This window comes from Sinocyclocheilus anshuiensis, unplaced genomic scaffold (assembly GCF_001515605.1).
Source record: "Sinocyclocheilus anshuiensis isolate Anshui unplaced genomic scaffold, SAMN03320099.WGS_v1.1 scaffold690, whole genome shotgun sequence".
NCBI classification, from domain to species: domain Eukaryota; kingdom Metazoa; phylum Chordata; class Actinopteri; order Cypriniformes; family Cyprinidae; genus Sinocyclocheilus; species Sinocyclocheilus anshuiensis.
This window is the reverse complement of record NW_015547715.1, coordinates 883,454-905,977: the sequence shown is the minus strand read 5'-3', so window position 1 is coordinate 905,977 and position 22,524 is coordinate 883,454. Positions and strand designations below refer to the sequence as shown.

Here is a 22,524-nt window from a genome sequence, read left to right as displayed (position 1 = left end):
AGACAGATGGCGCGGCGGCTGCGGCTCGTTCCGTGGAAATTAAGCAAGACGGTACAGATCACGGCACAGGATGGCGAGCGCGGCCTTGGTTTGCGAAGTATTTTTCACATTTGATAATATACCCAAACCAACAACATTACTAACTCTGATTCAAACAATTCTTTTAGAAGGAAATTTATATCCCATGATGCACTGCCATTGATGTATTCAAATCAAAAACACTGGAACAATATAAAACTGCTGACTTTAAATAGTACAAAATATAATAAAAGGGTTATTATAGTTAACTAAAACCATAAAAATAATTTTCATTACTTTAAATAAACTAATTGAAATCAAATAAAATATAAAAAAACCTTAAACTTGTTTAATTTCAGCTATAGTTGGCAAGAAAACATTTCTCATTTTCATTTAAAATAATTTGAAGAAAAATAAATAAAATTAAAAGATTAATAAAAACTATAGATATTATTTTAGAGCGAAAACTAATAAAAATGTTAAAAATTAAAAATTAAATTAAAATAAAAACAAAAAAATTAATAAAAACTATAAGTTTCTCAATGATACTAAAATAACAATGAACCAAATATATATATATATATATATAATATACTTTAAATGTTTATTGCAAAATATTCCAATATATGTAGTTTGAGAACCTATGGAATAATTTCTAATTTTCATTTAGTTTAACTTGAATCACTATAATAAACAAAACTAAAACTGAAAAGAAAATGAATTCAAAAATATATAGACATATTTTTAAAAAATGCAAAAACTAATAAAAATGTATGATTACAATGAATAATCTATTATAAACAACATTTTATATGATTTTTAAATACATTATATTCTATACATTTATTGCAACATTCAGATATATAAGTTTGAGAGTCTAAGGAGGCTGACTTGATTACATCATTCGCAATGCTTCATGGGAGTGGGCGGTGACAGATGAGCTTTTTTGGAGCAAATTCTGTTTCCATGGTAACAGTGAGCTCTTTGATTGGTGGATCGTTCTCTTGGACCTTCACAGAGAATTTGGCTAGTAAACATGATTTTTTTTTTTTTTTTGCATGAATTTGAAATAACAAGCAAATCACTTCAGAGGTCACGGTAAACCTATTTTGAAAGTTCTATTTAAAATAGCATTTTACTTCTCAAACCCAACTGACTGATAATATATCTGATAGATTGGACTGTCTTACCTTTTTTTCAGTGATACGCTAAGGAGAGCCAGCAGAGGAGCGCTCCTACCCATGTCCTGTGAGGAGATACAAGGGAAAAACATTAAAATCACATCACAGATGTTTGGAATAAAGAAAAACAAATGAGGTTGAAACATTACAGTGAAAGAATAGGAATGAAGAGTTTAGGAATAAATGTTGTGAAAAAACATTTTTCAAAAAAGAAAATCCTAACTCCAACATTTTTTCATATTTGGTTAAATGGAGTTACATAGCTCCTAAATGACTCCAAAATATTCCCTATTCAGTTACATTGTGTGGAAAAGAGCAGCCAGGGCACTCTTCAAACTCTCTTTTGTGCGCCACAGAAACCCTACGGTTCGGAAAGAAACGAGGGTGAGTAAACAATGACAGAACGCTCGTTTTTGCACGAACTGCTCTTTTAAACTCCATCTTGCGAATCATCCCGACAGTGCAGACTTCATTACTCAAACGCCGGGATTGTGTCCATATCATTGTTAAGCACTTATATTGCGGGTCTCTCAACAGCAGCCAATAGAACTGCAGGGGACGCAGTGGGTGCCTCCCCACACAAGAGCGTGGAAATAGCTTGGCACCGGCGCGCTCTTTTACATAAACTAGTCCCTCTAGAACCTGTTTTTATATGCTGTTATATGGTTTGAATTTCCATTGACAAATTAGAATGAAATTATTCTAAAATATTCTAAAGAGAGCATGGGACCTAGGCCAAGGGATATGAAAGAGCTTTTCACAGTTTTCAAGGGCCCAAAGCACTAAAGGAGTTTCACATCAGAGCCCTGGGGCCGTTCTCCCCCCCCCTCCTCCTCCGGCGCGCAGCGGACAGGGATCGCCTTCATGAGCGCCGGCCCTGGATCTGGAGAGGGGAAGGGCTGGGAAAGCGGGCCAGCTGTGGGGCCCAGTCTGGATGGCTGACTGCTGTCTGGATGGCTGACTGCTCTGTCTGGCTCTTAGACGTGTTCTCTTGGCCAGCGCAACACATGCACTAAAGCGTACACATTGGAAAAGCAACACCCTTCTGCTCCATATGCCGTTCACAGGCAGGCTCTGGTCACTTACAAATGAAGGGGGAGAAATGTGTTGGTTTATGTTTCTGTGGGTGAGGTTGCTAAGAAGAAACATTAATGATCTTAGAGACACGCATGACAACAACAACATATGAGGTGACGCGGAAAATTTACATCTGGGCTCTGAGCTTGAGGGATGACTTATCCGTAACGAGCTCGCGGCTTTAAAAACAGCCACAAAACACACATTTTTCATCTTTAAAGATGCATTTTAGATTAAAATGTAGTCATTGTTTACTCACCCTCACGCTATTTTCTTTTCTCTTCTTTACTTTCTGTTAAACAAAAATCTTCCTCCACCAACGCTCTCAATTTAACTTTTTAAAAACGTGACTAAATATGAATTTTGAAAACCACATTTATTCCTATACCACTTTTCACAATACACATTGTTTCAAAGCAGCTTTACAGAGAAGCATGATGTTTTTAATATCTTTATGCCTTAGTCACATACAGCAGATTGGAGTGATAATAATATAATAATATAGTATTATATAGAGAGCTTCGATGGGAGTTTTCAGTGATAGAGCATAGAAGGCTTTTATTGGAGCTTGTTGGTATTTATAAAAACAAAACAAAAAAAACACACATTTTTGTATTATGGAAAAGAGCAGCTTGGACATTCTGCATGATATCTCACTGTAATTTTTTAATATTTAAAAGAGTATTTTAGCCAAAAATCAAAATTCAAATGTCATTATTTACTCCCCCCTTAAGTCATTCAAAATCATGTTATTTTCTTTTCTTTACTTTCTGTTAAACGCAAAAATCGTTCTCTCCATCAAAGCGCAAATCTTTCATGCTTGTGATAACATTGTATAATCTAGAGTTTTGATGGGATTCTTTTTAATGATTGAATATAGCACTCAGATTTTTTGAATGTGGTGGTATAAAAATCAATCCATTTTAGTTTTATGGAAAAGAGCAGCTTGAACATTCTGCCTAATATCTCATTTACTACTGCAATTTTAAAGTATTTTGGCCCAAAATTAAAATGTAGTCAGAATTTACCCTCAAGCCATTCAAACTCATGCTATTTTATTTTCTTTACTTTCTGTTAAACACAAAAATCTTCCTCTCCATAGAAGCTCTCAAATCTTTTTATTGGTTGTAAAAAAGTGAAAAATAATGGTGAATAAACACTGACAGAATTTTCTTTTTTAGCAGAACTGCTCCTTAATGTTTAGCATTGAGAGATGATGTACAAATCAAAGCAATGCATCACTGACGATACAGGCCTGTCCCTCGACAAAATGCAAAAGCGGAATTCAATACATGCCAAGACAAGATCATGCTTTTTTTTTTCTTTTTAGTTTCCACCCTGACATTCCTCACGGAAAAATGCAGTGTATCACACGGACACAAGAAGACGCTAATTCTGCTCGGCAAACAAACACTCCCATAGAAAGGTGTGCATCTGTGCATACAATGCTCAAATTTATATCCATCATGCAAATCAAGATATTAGCTTTAAAACTGACTACAATTGATTATGAACAGCCTATGTTGCATGCAAATGCCAGTCACAATTACAACAAATGAGTACTTTTGATAAATGAGGAAACGTTCAAAGGCATTGATGGTTATTTTAGGATATGCAACTTGCACAAAGTGTACACTGTTTACAAATTAGTTTTTTCAGAGCCACTGAGATACCTAGCTTTTCTGACAAACGGAAAATGTTCAAAGACACGGAAGCTAATTTTTGAAAAGGATCTGCAAGTTACACAGCGTTTGGAGTGTACACTGTTTGCTGATATTTTCCTCATAGATATCAAGCCCTCTGTTCTCTTCACATCGCTGACGTCCCTTTCTCACAAAACGCATCCCTATACCTGTGTTCTCAGCCTGTTGTTTTGAGTCGTTTTCCCCGGAGACCAATGCATCTTCTCCTTTGTTTTCTGTCTGTTCTGGCCTTTAGTGTTTATTCTCAGAGCCACAAAGCTGTCAGAATATCCGACAGCCCCGTCTGAGAAATTGCATCTGACAACCTTCTCCATTTATTAGGCAAAATAGTGAAAAAAAACGCTCAGAGTTGGAGCTTTCTGATCGGACTGCATTCTGATAACGTGCTTTTTGCAGCTTGCGTCTGTTCTACATTTGGTTGAGATGTAGATGTTTGCAAAAAATTGCAAAGTTTATATATATATATATATATATATATATATATATATATATAATATATAATATATAAAGCAAATAACAAAATAAAAATGGCTCAACACATTATTGTGATCAAACCTGCTGCAAAACTTCATAAAGTCCAATGTGTACAGAGAGAAAGCTACTGCATTTCAGAAAAATGCAATAAAAAAAAAATAAAATAAAAAAAAGTAAGGAACTCAACGCCCGGTGCAAAAGATTGAAATAGAGATAAATGCAAAAACAGATTTGTGGTCTCTGGTGTGTTTTTTTTTTGTGAAGGGAATTCCATGCAACTGGCTATGTTACAGCATTTGGATGTTTTAAGTTACAAGTCCTTGAGATATTCCTGTTAAGAAAATAATTCTGACCCTCCTCTTGACTGTCGTGAAAATCAAAAACGTCCCTTCATGACTACGATGCCACACGTCTAATTATAACATATCTGATGGCGTGCAATTACAGGACCAACGGGACCAATCACGAAGCGTGAAGTGACAGGAAAGAGTATTCTGAGGTAAAACAACACTGAATCTTGGCCACGCGCCTAACGCCTGCGTTTAACCCTCGCGCAGCGCTGTTGTCAGGCCTCACGGGTTAATAACGCCACTGCGAGCTCTAACATGACTGCAGTCAAATTAATCGCAAACTTGGCTGTTCTAACCTCCTTAGACAAGGTTTGTTTCCAAAATAACACCCGTGTATTTGCTGTGGCATTCAACAACAAATTCAAGGAACTGGAGTTCTGTGACCTACGATGCTCTTGACTATTTTATACCGTTGACAATACATCTGAACAGTCCTGTAAAGTTTCCAGTAAATAATTTGATAAGAAAGCCTGGGGTAAAAACACTTACGCTACCAGGAGCATATTAAACACCGCAGACATATTTTCTAAACGCAGCACTGTTTTCAGAAGAAAACTGCAAGAATTACTGGAGCTTTTGATTCCAGTTTATTTGTACTTAGATTTAACATGAAGAGGATCTGTAGTTAAGATCTGAATGTACTTAAATCTCATTAAAATCTTAACTACAGATCCTGCTTGTGTTAGAGTTGGATAAAACTTAAATGTAAGTACAATCAAAACATTTAGTTTGCATAATGTTAAACAGCCACAATGTAGTCACTTGCATATTCAATAATATCAGAAATATTATTACTAATGCTACTAATAATCACTACTAATATAAAAATAATAGCTGTGGTTTTCCTGCTAGTGTGTGTGTGTGTGTGTGTGTATGTATATATATATATATATATATATATATGCACACACAAACAAAATTGTCAAAAATCTATTTAAATTTTCCCACATATTATGTGTGTAAATAACCTAATTAATACTATACAATAATTTATATATTTACATTCATATTTAATTGTGACGTATTGTACTGCAAACTACAGAGCCAAACAAACTTTCTCTGCTGTCAGTGAGTTAATCATTTTTTAGCATCCTGTTTTCTGTCAGCTCAAGACTGAGTGTTTTAAAGTGTGCTAATTAAAGCTCACTTCTGGGTGACAGATTAGTTGTAAATGGGTCCCTGTGCCTGAGGTTAAGCTACCTTGGGTTGTTCATTATTCAACCATTAAGCCATCAAAGTAAACTCAACAGTCCATAAAAACACCAATTCATCATGCTCTCACTGCAAGTCAATGAAGTTTACCTTCTTTGTTGTCACTCTGGCCCCGTGCTCTATCCCAGAATCCCAGGCACTTGTCATTACTGGGGTCCTCTATCAGAGCCTTGTTGCCAGGGACATACCAGGCGGCATGCTGCTCTGTCATGAGAGAGTCAAGGTCAATGGTATTCACAGAGCCCTTGCCTGTGACTGGGCTAGAATTGGCCAGGGCGCACTCTCCGTTCAGACCGGCCTGGCAGTCGGCCTTTTTGCCCGTTTTCCCTCCCATCGGCTGGTCCTCGGAGATACTGAACTGCTGTCTTTGCAGCTGGATCTGAGCCTGCAAAATCTCCAGAGGATGAACCTCATCCTGGCCCGTGTTGCTCAGTGGTGTCCGCACCTGTTCCATGCACGGATTGTCACTGTAGCCGGCCCTGTTTTCAGAATTACACTTCATGCCAGCTCTGCAAGGCCTCGGGTCCTCTGCGCTGTAGTTGGGGCTGGCTTCGTCTAAATAATCCATGCACGGTGAAACACCATCCGACTTGCCCACGCTTTGAATTCCGCTGTCCATCGAGGTGGTGAGGTCAGGCTTTCCGAAGGAAGGGGAGACCAGGGACCTCTCCGGGGTCTTGCCGCGGCTCTCCATGCCCACATTCAAAGCGGAACCCTGCTGACTCGGACTGACGACGGGGTTACCGCCGCAAGGAGGGGAGAAGTTTCCGGGACTGATGTGCCCGCTGTCGCGTCTCTTCTTCCCCCTCCCCTTGCCGTTGCCTGTTGCCATTTTCCCCTCGCATCCAGACTCCATGTTGTCATTCGGGGAAAGGGTGCTCGCTTCCCTTTTCGCCATCTGGCCCGTACCACTTTGACCTGCCGTCGTATTGTTATTCCCAGAGCAAGGCGTTTGACTATTCTGAGAAGCATTGCTCTGGAAATACTCTGCCCCTGGGCCACTACTGCCAGTGCTATTTATGTCCTGCTCAACCTGACCTGCTTTGCGTTTGGCCTCATTTTGACTTTTCTTATTAAAAGTCACATTGAGGTTCGGGGCCCCAAGGCTGGCGATCATATTCTGGCAGGCCGTGGAGAGAGCTGCCAGACAGCTTTGGCCAAACACACTGTCTTTTGTATTGGCTTTGTTCAAATTCCCCAAAGAGAGGGCCCCAAGCTTATTGACTGACAGGTGCTGGCTGGAGAGGTACTCGGGATGGGCGGGATAGTTCCCTGGAGAGGAGCCAAATCCTGGAGGATTGCTCTGGGGGGCTCCCTGTTGACTCGGCCCTCCAGGAGGGCAGCTGTGCTGCCTCCTCATCACCATTCCTCCGAATTCAGCCGGCCTCCTGTCCGTGGGTGTGCCTGACTGCATGTTGCTCTCGTCGGGAGACTGCATCTGCAGAGGATTGCTGACATTATTTTCGAATGGATGATGCGCTCCCGGAGAATTCAAAGACTGCATGTCCATGCTTGTGATGCCTTGCCTAAAAATAATGTTGTGTCCATTCTCTGCCTGCTCCAAGGCATGCGTGTTTGTTTCTCTACAATGCTGCTGCGGCTCAGGAAACCATGAGTTTTCTTGAGGTAGGTGGGGGCTGTCAAAGTTTCCATGAAAATTATGCTTCTTCTCAAAATTGGACTGAGACACACTACCCAGAGGGCCTCTGCAGACCATGCCATTTGATGTGACATCCCCGTGGAGACTTAACTGTTGCAGGTCGGGTTGTCTCATTCTCTGCTGCTGGCTCCTCGATGCCATTTGTTTGATCATCATCGCTGCGTTCTGCTGCCGCTGCTGTTGTTGTTGCTGTGGACTGGAGCTCAAGGGTAGAGGGCCTGATGGAAACCCATCCGTCACATGAGATGTAAAGTCCCCCATAGGAGAGGGGAAAGCCGAGGGGGAGAGGTGGTTCTCAAGATTGGGCCGATTATGTAAGCCGTTGCTTAGGGGGCTGTAGCTCTCTCCAGCAGAGCCGTTTGGGAGATCAAACCGTGGCCTTTTTGCCATATTCAAATAAGGCAGTGAGCTGAGGTGAGGGTGATGTGGGGGCTGAGGGGCTAGCTGGGGGACATCAAACACTGGCTCCCCAAAGGGATGCATGTTATGGTTGTTCAGTCTATGTATGGGCCGGTCCAGGTGGCCGTGTTGAACGTGGACCATCGGACCACCACCTTGAACGTCCGTATTGTTTGCTACATAGTCCGGAGTGTGATAAAACCGCGGAAGGGCAGGGGAACCGGGGTTCTGCCTGGCAACAGGTCCCGGTCTTTGCTGCGGCATGAGGTGGTGTCTAGCGTTAACCCCCGGATCCATTTTCCCTCGGTTCCCGAATTGGTCCGAAAACACGTTTTCCTGAGGTAGCTGCTGGTCAACTTTAGAGCCACCCATCATGGGCCCTCGGGAACCACTTCGATTACAAGTGGCAAAATGACCCCCGACCACTTGGTTCCCCGTTTCACAATAGGGCAGTTTGTGCTCTGAAGAGTCCGCGGTGGAGAATCCTGTCATATCAAAATTCCCCGTCAGAGGATCACAGGGAAAACAGTGCTCTGATCCCCCCATCCTACCCTGTGGGAAAAGCCTGTAATGTTCAAGCCTGTGGGTTTCAGGGGACGAAGACGGCAGGCCGTGGAACGAAGCGGCGCGGTTTGGTGACTGGTCTAGTGGAAGACACGGCGCTGGAACGGCGTGGTTACCGTTAGGATGGCCGTGCGGTTGAAACTCAGGCATTGTGGCCATTCTCTGTTGCTGCGAAATGCATTCTTGCGACTGCACCTCTGCAAGCTGCTGACTGAATCCTCCTTCGAACATATGCGGGTGACCTGCGTTGCTGTTATTGAAACCCATGTGTCTGTCCCCGTGCAAGCAAGAGGGGACGCTGTCCTGGTACAGATGTGAATGCTGGTCGTGGTTAGGAGGTTGATGGTTGAACGGTGTTTGCATGTGGAGTTGATGTTGTGGCTGAACTCCCATAGCGAGCATATCCCCATGGCCATGAGTCTGGAATCCATACTGGTCTCTATTTGAGACAAAGTTGAGTCCCTGTATGGGGGATTCATTTAGTGGACCCATCATCGGCTCCACAGCTACCGACGGCCCTTTCATATGAAATCCGGCACTGTTATAATTAGAGTTCATTTTCAGTCCACTGGGATTAAATTCCTTTTGTTAGTTTGTCACTGCAAATAAAAAAAGACAATTAAATCAAACAGTCCTTTTTTGTTGTTGTTGTTATTTTCTGTCTCCAGGGCCCATGTTAGCAGCCGATTTAAAAATCCAATTATTATATATTTTAAATAATATAATTAATAATTAAAAAAAAAAATAAAGTTTACGTTTCGCATGCATGTGCTTATTGATAAATATTTAATGATGCTAAAGTAAGAGATTAGATGACAATTGGAAGTACCTCAATTCCAACATAAGCGTAAAAACGCGAACTCCTCTTTGTATATCCTTAGAGCAACGACCCTGAAAAATGCACATCTTAAAAAACTCCTCGTTTACATTATTATTCGATGCGTAACGTCCCCAAGTCGTTCAACACAAATCCAGAGGAGTGCAAACCAGCGCGCGGAGCACATGTCCCATGTTCACATATCCAATGCAATGCGCGCGCGGTCCCGACTAATAATTATTCTATATCAAAAACACTTACATGAATTCAAAAAGAGTAGATAAATGCAATAAACTGACGGTCCTCGGAGGAGAACTTCGCGCGTGCGTTCGGTCCTGTGAGGAGACTCAATGCGCCGCGGTGGGTGCGCGCGCTGTTAGGAACTGGAGAGCCCAGGGTCCCTTTTGTTGTCACAGTATGAAATGTATTCAGCGCAAAATTTAATCGCCATTTTCTTTAATACTGCGCGCTGTTCCATCAAATGCTTCTGGCTCCAGGAGGGTTTTCTCATTTATCCTTGACTCGGATGTGTCGAGCCGCGGGCATCGGCAACAAGTTTGACATTCCCTCATCTGCTCCAGCGCTGATTTCTCACCAATGCCGACACAGGCACACATGCGCAGGGGGCGGAGGCTCGTGCACCAGGGCGGGGTCTGACGCACAAGGGGCGGGGATTCGCTTAAGGAAGTCTAAAAGAGATATTTATAACGTATTAATACATAATACAATGGATAAATACTAAAACAAGAAAAACACTTCAATGTCTCAATCTTCAATGATACTCTGTTTTACAAATAGAGCTAGATTACTTTACAATTTGGTGCATTTCCCCCCCACAAGGTATACGATCAATAACACATAGGCTAGCTAATGAAACATATCATTTAAAAGATTTAAATCTATGAAATGAAATAATAAAAACTCTGTACATATAAAACAGTAGATTTATTTAGTACACATTTATAATTTTCTCCCCACAATTTGCATATTATCAAAACGTCTACATAAAAACATCCAAGAAATATGCATCAGTGCTCGATGGTATTTAATTCTACAAAAAGTATGTGGTACACGTAGAATAATTAAATACCATCGAGACCAGATCTCTTATTTACACACAGCTATACATTTTGTTTTATAATTTACATTTAGATCAAATATGAAACAAACATAAATCAGTGTAAATCTTCAGTCATTCCCAAATCCTTCATATGTGAAACAGCTATATTCCCTTATACACAGATAGCCTACTGTAGTAAATATGCAGCAGTTAATTAGTAAATTAGCAGATGCATGAAACAGGCTTCATTTTCAAGCTGTGACGAACGGCAGCCAGAGATAATGAATGTGTCTTCAGGGTTAATTTCCTGTAAGTAACCGGTGATTGTGATGTATTTTTATAACTCACTCCTGAAGCATGGGTCAAATTATTTATCTTTAAAACAAAAGCTTTTGAATGAACAGTGATTAGGAAAATGTGGAAATAAAACCCTTATACTACAAACTAGACTGTGTCTTGCAAACCCACTGTGGAATGATACGACCATTAGGCCACTGGAAGGTTTTATGGAGAAATATAAGTGGCCATTTATTGATAGCCATGACTGAAGAAATTAAACTAATAAAAGGATAATAAATGGAAAGCCATAAGACTTATTTTGTAGGTCCCTCTGGTCTTTATAAGAAATCGTTACCTGTTTCTTTAGCAAAGCGGAACAGTGCCATCTAGTGCTGCTGTCAGGAACAAACAGGTGAAAACGAGGAGAAATTTACATTAGACATGTTTCTGTAGCCACAAATAAGATACAGAAATAAAATGAAGCATTTAAGGTCCTAACACCTCTAGACTAATGATTTATTATTACTGCGTTAGAACATTTAATCCTACAAATATAAGAATATATATTTACCGTATAGATTTCAATGATTTTCCTGACCTAAACACTTAAATTTAAAAATTACCTGATGCTTCCAGGTTTTCCGTGACTTGCATCTAAAGGCAAGACATTAAAGCATGCAAACCTACAATGAAAATAAAAGACCAAGCATGACTGGCGTCGAAATTTATTAGATATACTGTTAATTGTTAAATTTATAACCAATTCAAAAGCTGCAAGAAAAAAACAGAATCACACCATTGTACATTCACTGATATTTCCCGATTTCCAAACAAACAATCAGAAAAAAACAGTAAACCAGCATTGTGTAATTCCCCAAGAAAAAAAAACAAAAAACAGTAGATTCTCCAAGTGCGCAGTTATGCTTCGATTACAATATGATTCATTCATTATATCTGAAACCCTTGCCCATCCCAGTCCCTGCTAGCCTAAAAGCCATGTACGTGTACAAAAGTAAACCACACTATCCGTGAGACTGGAGACAATATGTCTGAACAGACGTCAGTGCACTGATTCCTCAATTATGATCGAGAGAACATGAAAAAAGCAAAAATCAAAACCTGACTTCCTCCCATCCAGATCTATGAGAAGAGGAACACAGGTCTTCTTGATTGCCATAAAGGTGCCGCTGAGGCCGAACCTGACAGGTTGCATGATTGCGTGAACATTCGTGGACCTTGAAATGAGAGGGACTTTAAGAAACAAAACATGCAAACCAAGAAGAAACGTGTTGTATCCCACGTTCAGGCTTGAAAACTATCACAAATGTGCAATTCTAACTAGACAATCACAGTGTGATAGGATCGCGGTTTCAACGCAGACATCAGGCACTAGTTTGCGTGTGATTGCACAAACTCTGGCCGTCAGCTGTCCATGAAAGCCCGACTATTTAAACTAATGCACTGACCACAATATATGATAAAAATCCCAATCTGTCTGTCGCTCTGGACAGAGAACCGTACACGTTAAAAACCTGTTACTAATAAACGAGGAGATAAAACAGCCCTGCACTGCGGGTCAAGCGCAAACAGCAGAGACTCTTTTTGCTAGGCTGGATGATCTGAGCTGGTGCAGGACGGCCAGAGACGAGGAAGACAGGAAGTAGAATTATTCTACCTGCACATCCTGTGACTCTGACCTGGTAAGATATAGAAACTATACAAATATCAAGCTCTTTAAAATGCATTTATAAAGTTCTCCTCTTTGTCTTAAGCGTCTGTTGAGGCATCTACGCACACATTCAGGTGCAGAGCTCCGGGTTCCCACACGTTCTGATCAATCATTTTGCATAGACTGCAATATACACTATATAAATATATGAATTTATACTTTAGGATTTCATTAAAGAAATCTTTTGGGGACAGCATGTCGATTGTAGGAATTTCAGGTTGTCCATTTTTTGTCAAGCAAAAAATGCTGTTACATTAATGCATTTAATGCAAGTCTGCAGGGCTGGTCAAAAAAGATTCAAGTACACACTAAAACCATGAGACTTGTGCACTAGAATCTCTTCCTGACTGTGCCTGTGTGACACCGAATTTAAATCTGTTGTCATGACAACCGCAGTAACATTTGCATAATATGCGCAAGGATACCAGACAGGAGTCACTGCTTGCATGTCAGTAAACAGAGATTCATCCACCTGGAAAAATAGTTACACCTCAGAAATGACAATTTAGACTTTATAGATCAAATAATAGCAAGAGAAAAATGACAATCATCATCACACTTCAGCTTTTAAACGGCAATGCGGTTTACGTGCATTGCAACTGCATTACTGAATTGGCGATTTTTGCTTTTTAAAAAGACTGAGGGACTTTATTTTAATTTTATTATAATTTACTTACGGAAATTATTTTCTGTAGGTATACTTGTAATGAACCGAGACTTTTCCAGGCCTGGAAATCACAATTTTCCCTGATATCTCCAGGATTTTCCAAGACCGTGGGAACCCTGAGAGCATTACAGGTAGATTAGCGATATAAAAGCACTTTGCCTGTCCTAAAGCAACTCTAAAAGTAAGAAAAAGCAGCAGCGGCTATTTGCTCCGGTAATTAGCTTGGATTTTGGTGAGAAGAAGAGGAGTCCTGAGGGGTTACGTCACGCAAAGTGTCTTGAGAACATGAAGACCCTCTCAAAAACAGCCGCTAAGATGCCTGAGCTCATGCAAAAGCCACTCGTGGAAAAGGTTTTGCGAGGTGGACGTGTGTTTTTGCACAAATGTGCATGCCGTGCAGTAGCATCACACATTTAACCTAGAAAAACAAGACATGGTAGGCAGGACTACGCTGATACGAAATGAAAATCTACTAATTAAAAACGTGATTAGGAATTTAAAAGAACCAAAAGAAGTGCTTCATCTGGGGGGGAAGACTAAACACAGACAAGAACATAAAGATCTGAAACATTACAAACAGATAAAACCAAACAAAAACACAAAGAATTGGTCCAATGCCTGCCAAAATTAAGTCGTTTTGTTTCTGAAATAGAATAACACAACCATACAGCAATACTCAGATATTTCTAACAAAGCGGTAATAGTCACTGGATCAACCTGGCTGAATCTAAAAACAGGTTGACCGTGAAAATGTCCACCCTGTCGGCAGGTGTGTGAGTACAGTACTACTGATCACTGTGTCATTCTGCGGTCTGGTGGAGGAGGACGGCACCACCACTGGCCGGTTTGGTTGGATGCGGTGATGTCTTTCGTCAAGTGTCGTCGTGGTTGGATTCTTGAAGTTTAGCCTTATTGCTCGTGAGCAGCACTGGTGCCTCGAACCTGACCAGTTTTACGAAGCTACGAGAATGGGAGAAGAAAACCGTGACCGTTAACAACACAGAAAAAACACGATTCATGCAGCTTTTTCAATGCATGTTTGAAGCCAGACGATTCATTCCACCCTTTTGTCCTAACCAGGTATGAAATGATGAAGTGGCCTATCATGTGACGATCTCTACGATGCTAATTTAAGTTTTGGTGCATTTAGTTGGTTGCTTGGTTTCAACTGGATGCATTGGTGTGGATATATATATTCAATGTAAGTATTGTTCATTGTTTGATCATATTTACTAGTGTAGTTAAGTAACATTAACAAATGAAACATTATTGTAAAGCGCTACCAAACTGTTGCCTTTGCAACTAACTGAAATAAAATAAGTACTAAATTATTAGTATTTAAAATAAGTATTAATAAAACTAAGACTGAAATAAAAATAAGCTAAATAAATATTTAAAAAAAAAATGCCAAAAGCAAATAAAATTACTAAAACTTCAAAAATAAATAAATAAATAAATAAAATCTAATTCAAAATAATACATAATATAACAATATATAAATAACACTAAAATAACTAAGGGTATTACATTTTTTGGCACATTTCTAGGTGGTTTCTTACTGACTCAAGTCAAAAAAGTGCACCCTCGCATCTCTAGATAGTTTGTCAGATTTTTTCAATTGTATTATCATCTACAAGGTGAAAATTGTAAGTCTGATCACTTAGAAACAAGATGCACGATTCGATTAATTATTCACTGATTATTCACAGATTCATTCATCTGTAGCACAAACAATGTGTGGTGATTTACATACAGAACTTTAATATGTAGGATAAGGGTTTGTTTGAATCAATAACACCAAGTATGACTAACAGTAATAGTGCCTTAGCAAACACCACTAATTAGTTCTGATCTGCTGTGATTGTCACATCACTGCAGCATTACGTTTTCATCATGCCTGGTTAGGACGCCGTGTGAATTCAATACACTGCAGGCGTTTTTTTTTACACTCACACGTGTACAAACGCACACTCAAATCAAAGAGAGCAGAAACACATGCTCACATGCGCCGAGTACAAACACACTCTGGAAAAATCAACAAGCACAAAAAAACGGTGATTAGAAACCAAGAACACAGTGCAGAGAAGCAGCAATGGGGCGATGAGGAGAAATGAGAAATGAAGGAGGGGAAAAAAAAAACAAGATTGGGCAGAGACGCTTGGAAAGAGCGGCCGAGGAGAATTTCATCTCTTCCAGATCGTTTTACGGCAGAGCCAAACGCAGAGGGAGGGAGAATAACACAAATATGAAGCGGCTGTGCGCCGTTCTGACTCTCAACAGACGCTGAATCTCTCTTGAGAAGAAAGTCTATAAAATTAACTTCATAACTGCCTTACAGAGATGCTGCAAAATTAACATAAGATTCGAAAAACTCTGAAAGATGAAAACCACATGACCAATGCGAAAATAAAGGTATATTTCACTCAGAAATGAAAGTTTTGTCATCCTTTGTTATTCCAAACCTGCACGAGTTTCTTTCTCCTGTGTTACACCAAAGAAAGGTTCAGCAGAACGTTCAGGATGCTCGTTTGAAAGTATATAATGGCTGTCAAACTCTCAAAAAGCTCTATAATAGTAGTCCAACAACATACATTGTCCAACAGTAGTACAACTTGTGCAAAATATTACAAGTCATATAAAGTCAAATGATACCTTTTATGTGATGAAAAAAATTAAAATTTCCTTCCACAGCGGCTGTCAAATCTCCTTTGCACTTCCATGTTTGAATATGCAAATATAAATTTAAATAACTAAATAAATAAACAAATTAACAAACAATATTTATTAACTCTAAAAAAACGGCTCTTAATTAAATTTGATTCAACCATGAAAAATTAAATAAAATAAAAATTAGATTTCGGTCACACAAAGCTATCTTATGGTTTCAGAAGACTTAAAATACAGAACATAAATCATATAAACTATTTTTATGATGCGATTTCACAGCTTGATATCCTGTGGCCACTGTATGCTTTAACTGTATGAAAAACAAGTGTGGAGATTCTTCAAAAACATCTCCATGGAAGAAAGTCAGTCATACAGGTTTGGAACGACATGATGGCAATTTTATTTTTGTATGCACTAACCCTTCAGGACGAGAACAGTGGAAAAGAAAAAGATGGCCATTGCAGCTGTTCCTGTAAACATCGCAACCTGCCTCCATTTAGATAGAAGATCAACAACTCGACACAAGCACGCTGCTTTTGGGAGCTACAGGCATTGGCCACCACACTTACTTTTAAACATCAAGAACACCTAAAAAAAAAAACTCTTTTACCTTTCAACTAGAGTCTAAAACCATTAGAACTTGCAGATGAGGCTTTTTCAAGGAACTGCAAACACCTGCTTTCAATTTGTGCCGTTGAGGCACTATTTTCCTCTAGCCTGAGCGAACGCATTTGGGTGGTACAGCCAAGAGTTTGTCTGAAATGACTAACACTTTAAGTCGGGTTACATTTCTCCACACGTCAGCTGAGAGGAGAACACCAGAAGAAAAGTTAGTTGTGGTTAGCTGAAATGGAGGCAGTGAAGAGATGGGTTAGTGGGTGGCGGCGGATGAAAAGAACGTGAGAAAGAATGCACGATGGAGCGGCCGCCTCTCCTCCACTTACAGAGTCTCTCCACCTGCCTTGTGTTACTAAAAAGGATTCGGCTACTCTTCGGCTGCCGTTGTGCCTCGTACGGACCCCTTTTGACGCATCTAGAAACAAAACATGCCGTTAGGTGCTATCTTACCACTTGCTGACAACCAGCTGGAAGAAAAACGTTATGAAACAACAATGTAGCCAATAACAGAACATGAAGAGCATATTTGAGTGAATCTCAGGTAGAAATGTCAATTTTCTTTTATACGATTCAACGTACCTAGACAAGGCAAGCTAAGCTTATTTATATAGCACATTTCATACACAATGGTAATTCAAAGCTCTTTACATAAAAAGGAATTAAAATAATCACAAAATGACCACAACATATGCAAAAGAAATAAAATAATACAAAATTATCTATAAATAAAAATGAATTGAAAATGTATTAAAACAGTTAAAAAAAATGAATTAAACAGAATAAATGAGCATACATTTATGCGTGTGTGTGTGTACATATATATATATCTCAGTGGTGTGCGGTGGTGTTCTGAATTTTCTTTTTTTATCAAATGTAAATTCATGTCACAGTTGCATTATCTTGGTTAAATAAGCATTACTTACACTATCAGAAAAAAAAAATCTATTTTATATTATTACATTAACAATGTAAACAATATTATATTTATTAAAACCAAGAAGTAATCTAATCAAGTTAGTGTTTTTAAGCATTTTACATTTATTCCTAAATAATAACTCAAGGCAGTAACAATTTAAACAATATATTTTATTGGTGAACTTATGTTGAGCTATTCTTTTTAATAGTTAACTTTTAACTACTTTTTAATTATTCGGTTCATCAGTCATCAAAGCTCGGTGAATAGCCTATTGGTCACAGACACAGATTTACTTTAAATTTCACCAAGCTGATTACTCACTAAAAACTCCCACAGATCATGTTTTCAGGCCTTATTATCACAAGTCTTATTGTGATATAACAAAGTGGTTATATCTAAGTGTGTGAGTTGTTTACTTTATTAAAATAGTCTTCCCAATAACGCCATTATATTTTTCATTCAGATTCGCAAACGCGCACGAACACAAGAGGCGGGATTTATCACATGAACCAATCACAGCCGAACATAACCAGTCATATCCAATCATATCACACGTGACTTTACCCCATTCATTCTCAATTACCCCCCACCAAACTCACCGCACGCATTAGGGGGTCTGTTAAAACTCAATGGGCTCAGGGGAGGCGAGAGAGACGCGGACTTTTCTTTAGAAAAACGAGTGATTTATACACATTTTAATGTTATATTTTGTAATATTGGCGTTGTTTTATTTTTGCACTATACAAATTCTTTTCTCATCCAATATTTTGAGAAGACACTGCCTCTCTTGCCTCCTCGGAGGAAACGCCCTTGAGATAGATGCAAAAAAAAAAAAAAGAATGAAAAATAAATATATTAAAAATGTTTTTTTATTAAATTATTTTTTAATTTATGTAATAAAGTAATAATCTATTTAATTATCATTTAATTACATTTATTAAAATATACTTAAAAATAATTAACTAATAATTAAATTGCAATTAACTAATTTAAAAACACTTAATTTCAGTACAACCTTGATATGGACAATTGTACCTTACTGAAAAATGTTAGATTATTTCTTCACATTACAAGCTATTGATTATTGGGGAACGCCATATACTTGCATTTCAAAAAAGAAAAAAAAAAAAAAAAGAAAAAAGATATATATTAATGGTACAAAAAAACAGGCTTTCTTTTCTTTATTTCAGGGAGAAATATGATGTATTCGTGACTCTTTTCACCCATTTAACACCTAACTTTCAGCAGAGAGGCACTGAATGGGTTAACGTTGCCATAATCCTCACTGGAAACATATTCACCATCATTTCCATAAAAGAGGTTTTGAAAAAATATACCCTGGAAGATTTCTGTAAAGCACGGCAAAGCCAAAGTAAACTTAATTAGTCAAATATTAGTCCAAATACATACTTTCTGCTTGGCAACTGGATAGTAGCGGTGTAAAAAAATGTTTGTTTAATATAAAGTTTTACTACATATACTGTTTGTTTTATTAATGCCAGCCTTTACAACTGAAAGCAATTACAGATGAACTGGTCAGGAGAAAGATATAACTCGTAACGTTGATGGGTTGACAGTTAAGGAATCACTTTATTGGTCTTGGCTAACCGTCGCTTAAGAATAAAACTAATAAGCGACTACGCCTTCGGGATTTGGATGAGAATGTACTGATCGATATTTCCCAGGCAGTGAGGAGTTTGTGGTTTTCTTTGGCTGCATGCTGAAAGCGATCACAGAGCGTGTCAGAGTTTGGAGAGACTGGATCGTCATATTTACTGGGTAGAGGAAAGAATCTGGGCCAAATACTATACACTTGAGCTGGGACGTGTTCAACAAAAACACACAACTGAAAATAGAGAATATGAGCATGCTGCCAACGGTGACCAGCGGGAAAAAAACCAATATAGCTCAAATCTATAACCCCTTCAATAACGTCCAGAAGCCGAATTAAATTCAGTGATTACTGACGTCTACAGTCTAATAATGACCCCTGGTGCTAATATCACAAGTACTAACGTTTTATTCCACATATAAACGCCCACATTATGCTGTAAAATCTGTTCAGATGTGCACTGTAGGCTGATGATGTACAGATTGTACATGTATATTATGAATACAGTGTTTCTCAATAGCTCACTGACCCGCTGCTATTTTATATTTTAACTGTAGTCTAAATTTAATGTCAAGAGACTAAATAAAACTAAAGCTTTCTTTATGATTTCTTTAACACAACTTTCTTTTGCCTTGTGCTTAGTTGCACACAACAGCAATTGCATTCAACTAATTCTCATTTTCAAATGGAAATGAATCATTCAAACTATTTTAGTCTGAATCATTTGGACATTTAGCTATCTTTATATAGAATAGACTTAATCCAGGGTTATTACCATTATCTAAACTATATATACATATATTATTTCAGCTAGTTGCCAAAGCAACATTTCTCATTTTCTTTTAGTTTATCTTGAAGTACTAAAATACCTAACCATTTAATAATTTAAAAAATAATTAAAATTCATTTATAAAATTAAATAATAATAATAAAAAAACTATATAGACATATTCAAAAAATAAAAATGAGTAACACAAAATTACTAAAATCTTAACAAAAATGAAAGTTAAAACAGAAATTATAAAAATAAAATTGAATTCAAAATATTATAAAAAACTATAATAGTATATCAATGATACTAAAACAACACTGTCAGGAACTAAAATCGAATCCATAATTGAATTAAAATGAGTCCGAATCATTTGGGCAACTCACTTGCTGAATCAGTTGGAATGACAATGACAAATAACATTCGCTCACTGAACCTAATGCAATTATTTATAGTAAGTCATTATTTTCAAAATGAGTTGTAATTTTATTTAATTGCAATTTTAAACTAGTTTGAGCAGTTTTTGACACTTAATTCAGCCTAATTATTTTACAAAATGATAGAAATTCTACTAAAGGCGCAGAAATTATACCTTTCGACCTTTAAAAACCATACATGAATGGACCAAAAAAAAAAAACAGTGGAAAGAACAGCGTTTCATGATCTGTACTGCTGGGAATAAGGAGGTCTGCCAAGGATGTGTGGGAACAAATGCAATTGAGGAAAATATACATGCTTCAGACCATAATTCTGTGCAAATGTCATTCTCACCTCCTCCAGCTCTCGCTGCGTCTCCTCCTCCATCCTGCGGATGTCTTCCATGGTGAGCTCCACCCAGCTGTCAATCCAACAGAAGAGCTGACGGTGGAAGTTGGTGAAGATTCTCTTCTCTTGCTGCAAACGCAGATGAAAAACAGTCTGTTACTGTAAAATAAATATCTCAAAACTCATTCAAATTTGAGAGGCATCACTTGAGCTTTGAAGTCAAGGAAAAGACATAAGAAATGTTTTATATCACTAATATCACAGCCGGCACAACACACCTTGAGATTTTAAATATAATATGATATAATATGCACAAGTTTTTTGGACCACTTTATGGAACTTTTTTTTTTTTTTTTTTAATTTTTGGAGCATGACAGCATCACATGGGTGTGAAAAAGAGCACTTTGGACTAGATATGCGCCGATTGACCAGCCATCTGATTTTCCGCATGATCGGCCCGGACCGGTGACCGGTCAGTCTCACATCTTTCCGATTCCAAGCCGGTCCATTTTGACGTCACAGCCACGCTCACATCCGCATGTAAACAAACATGTCGTCTGCGTGCAATTTCTTCACTGTGAGTGAAGACACAAAATTTGCAATTTGTAATATGTGTGGGGCCCAAAGTAAACCACAGGGAAACCACCACAGGGCTCGGTTTATGCTTGTACGGGACAAGCAGATTTTTTAAAGGGGCAAGTGAGAGAGAATTTTACTTGACCCACTAGACAACTAAACATCAATAACAAGAATAACCGGGGAAGCACTGAAAGTTGGCCACCAAAAACTGATTCTGAATTTACACAAAGCACACACAAAGTAACTCACAGAAAATTATAGATGCAAACTGCGGTAGAAAAACAATGATATTTATTAGGGGTGCTCCGATCAGGATTTTTGAGGCCGATCACCGATCACAGAAAGCAGTATCTAACGATACGATCACCGATACTGATCTTTTTAAAGCCTTATTTTTATCATGTAGAATTATTTTAAATTATTATTTTTATTATTGTTTTGCAGACATGAATTAGAATAATTTTATTCTCCAATCAGGAATTTAAGACATTTATTCAGGGCCTGAATTTCATTTTTGAAAATGGGGGGAATTTCCCTCTTACAGGTGACTCTTGTGAGAGGGGATTTTTTTTTTTACTTTAAAGGGTGGAGGGGAGCATTCTTTAGACATTTTTCAAAAATATCTATTTATCTCACCTAAACGTTCGATCATGAAGTGCATTTTTGTTTTTACACTCGTGCAATTGTTGCAGAATAGCTTACACACAGCACAAAAAAAGTTGCTCAAGCAAGTGGCAAAACATTTAAAATACTTTTCTTACGTTATCACAAACATTCTAAATTAAAACTTGCCACTGACAGAAATAGTCAGCTCTACTGCTTTTCCTTTTGCTTTTAAATCTTTATTACAAGCAATCCTGCGGTTCATAAAGAACTTTGTTTTCCTACCTCCACGAGTGCCATCTATTATTGCCTTGTTTATCTAAAAGTGCTCTTTTCCTTTCAAACTAGCCAACAAGTAGGGTTGGGTACCGAAACCTAGGGTACCTATGTAACCGGTATGTACTAGAACCGAATCAGTCATTTCGGTGCCCTTAAATGCCTGAGCGATCGATTGAAATATTTGTCCTGGTTCTCTGAAATTGACGTAAGACGCATGGGCGTCACTAGGCCATTTTTAGCGGGGCTACAGCGATTAGCTCCATAAAATTCATGATCGCCTCAGAGTCAGTCCGCCCTTAACACATATGAACGCATAGGCTACTTTATAAAACGATCATATTGCTATTTTCATCTGAAAATGTAATATTTTATATAAAACATATTACAGTGCATGTGGCATACCATACAGTAATTCACAGAACTGATAAAGACAGTGAGAGACAGCACTCAGTCAATTCACTCATTTTAACTAAATATCAGAGTGATTGACAGAGATACAGTAGAAACATTATGTGTGGTTTTGTAT

At 38.3% G+C, this 22,524-nt stretch overlaps 2 protein-coding genes across 3 annotated transcripts in view; both read right to left on the bottom strand.

Annotated features, from left to right (window-relative positions):
* Window positions 1-1,206: 1,206 nt before the first annotated feature.
* On the bottom strand, window positions 1,207-10,040 carry LOC107704162 (transcriptional activator MN1-like). The gene is made up of 3 exons (XM_016507028.1): window positions 9,468-10,040; window positions 6,106-9,237; window positions 1,207-1,264 (listed from the first exon to the last, which is right to left on the bottom strand). Exons 2-3 carry the CDS (start codon window positions 9,194-9,196, stop codon window positions 1,254-1,256), a joined length of 3,102 nt encoding a protein of 1,033 aa, XP_016362514.1. The 5' UTR covers window positions 9,197-9,237; window positions 9,468-10,040; the 3' UTR covers window positions 1,207-1,253.
* A 1,651-nt stretch (window positions 10,041-11,691) lies between these two features.
* LOC107704163 (phosphatidylinositol transfer protein beta isoform-like) overlaps window positions 11,692-22,524 on the bottom strand; it is a 30,229-nt gene continuing 19,396 nt past the window's right edge. Inside the window, exons 10-12 of one of the 2 annotated variants that reach the window (XM_016507031.1) lie at window positions 20,544-20,666; window positions 16,802-16,890; window positions 11,692-14,150 (exon numbers count right to left, since the gene is read on the bottom strand). In XM_016507031.1, coding sequence (XP_016362517.1) covers window positions 16,843-16,890; window positions 20,544-20,666 — 171 coding nt within the window. In that variant the 3' untranslated portion in view covers window positions 11,692-14,150; window positions 16,802-16,842. The remainder of the gene's footprint in view (window positions 14,151-16,801; window positions 16,891-20,543; window positions 20,667-22,524) is intronic. The other variant, XM_016507030.1, reaches the window with a different exon arrangement.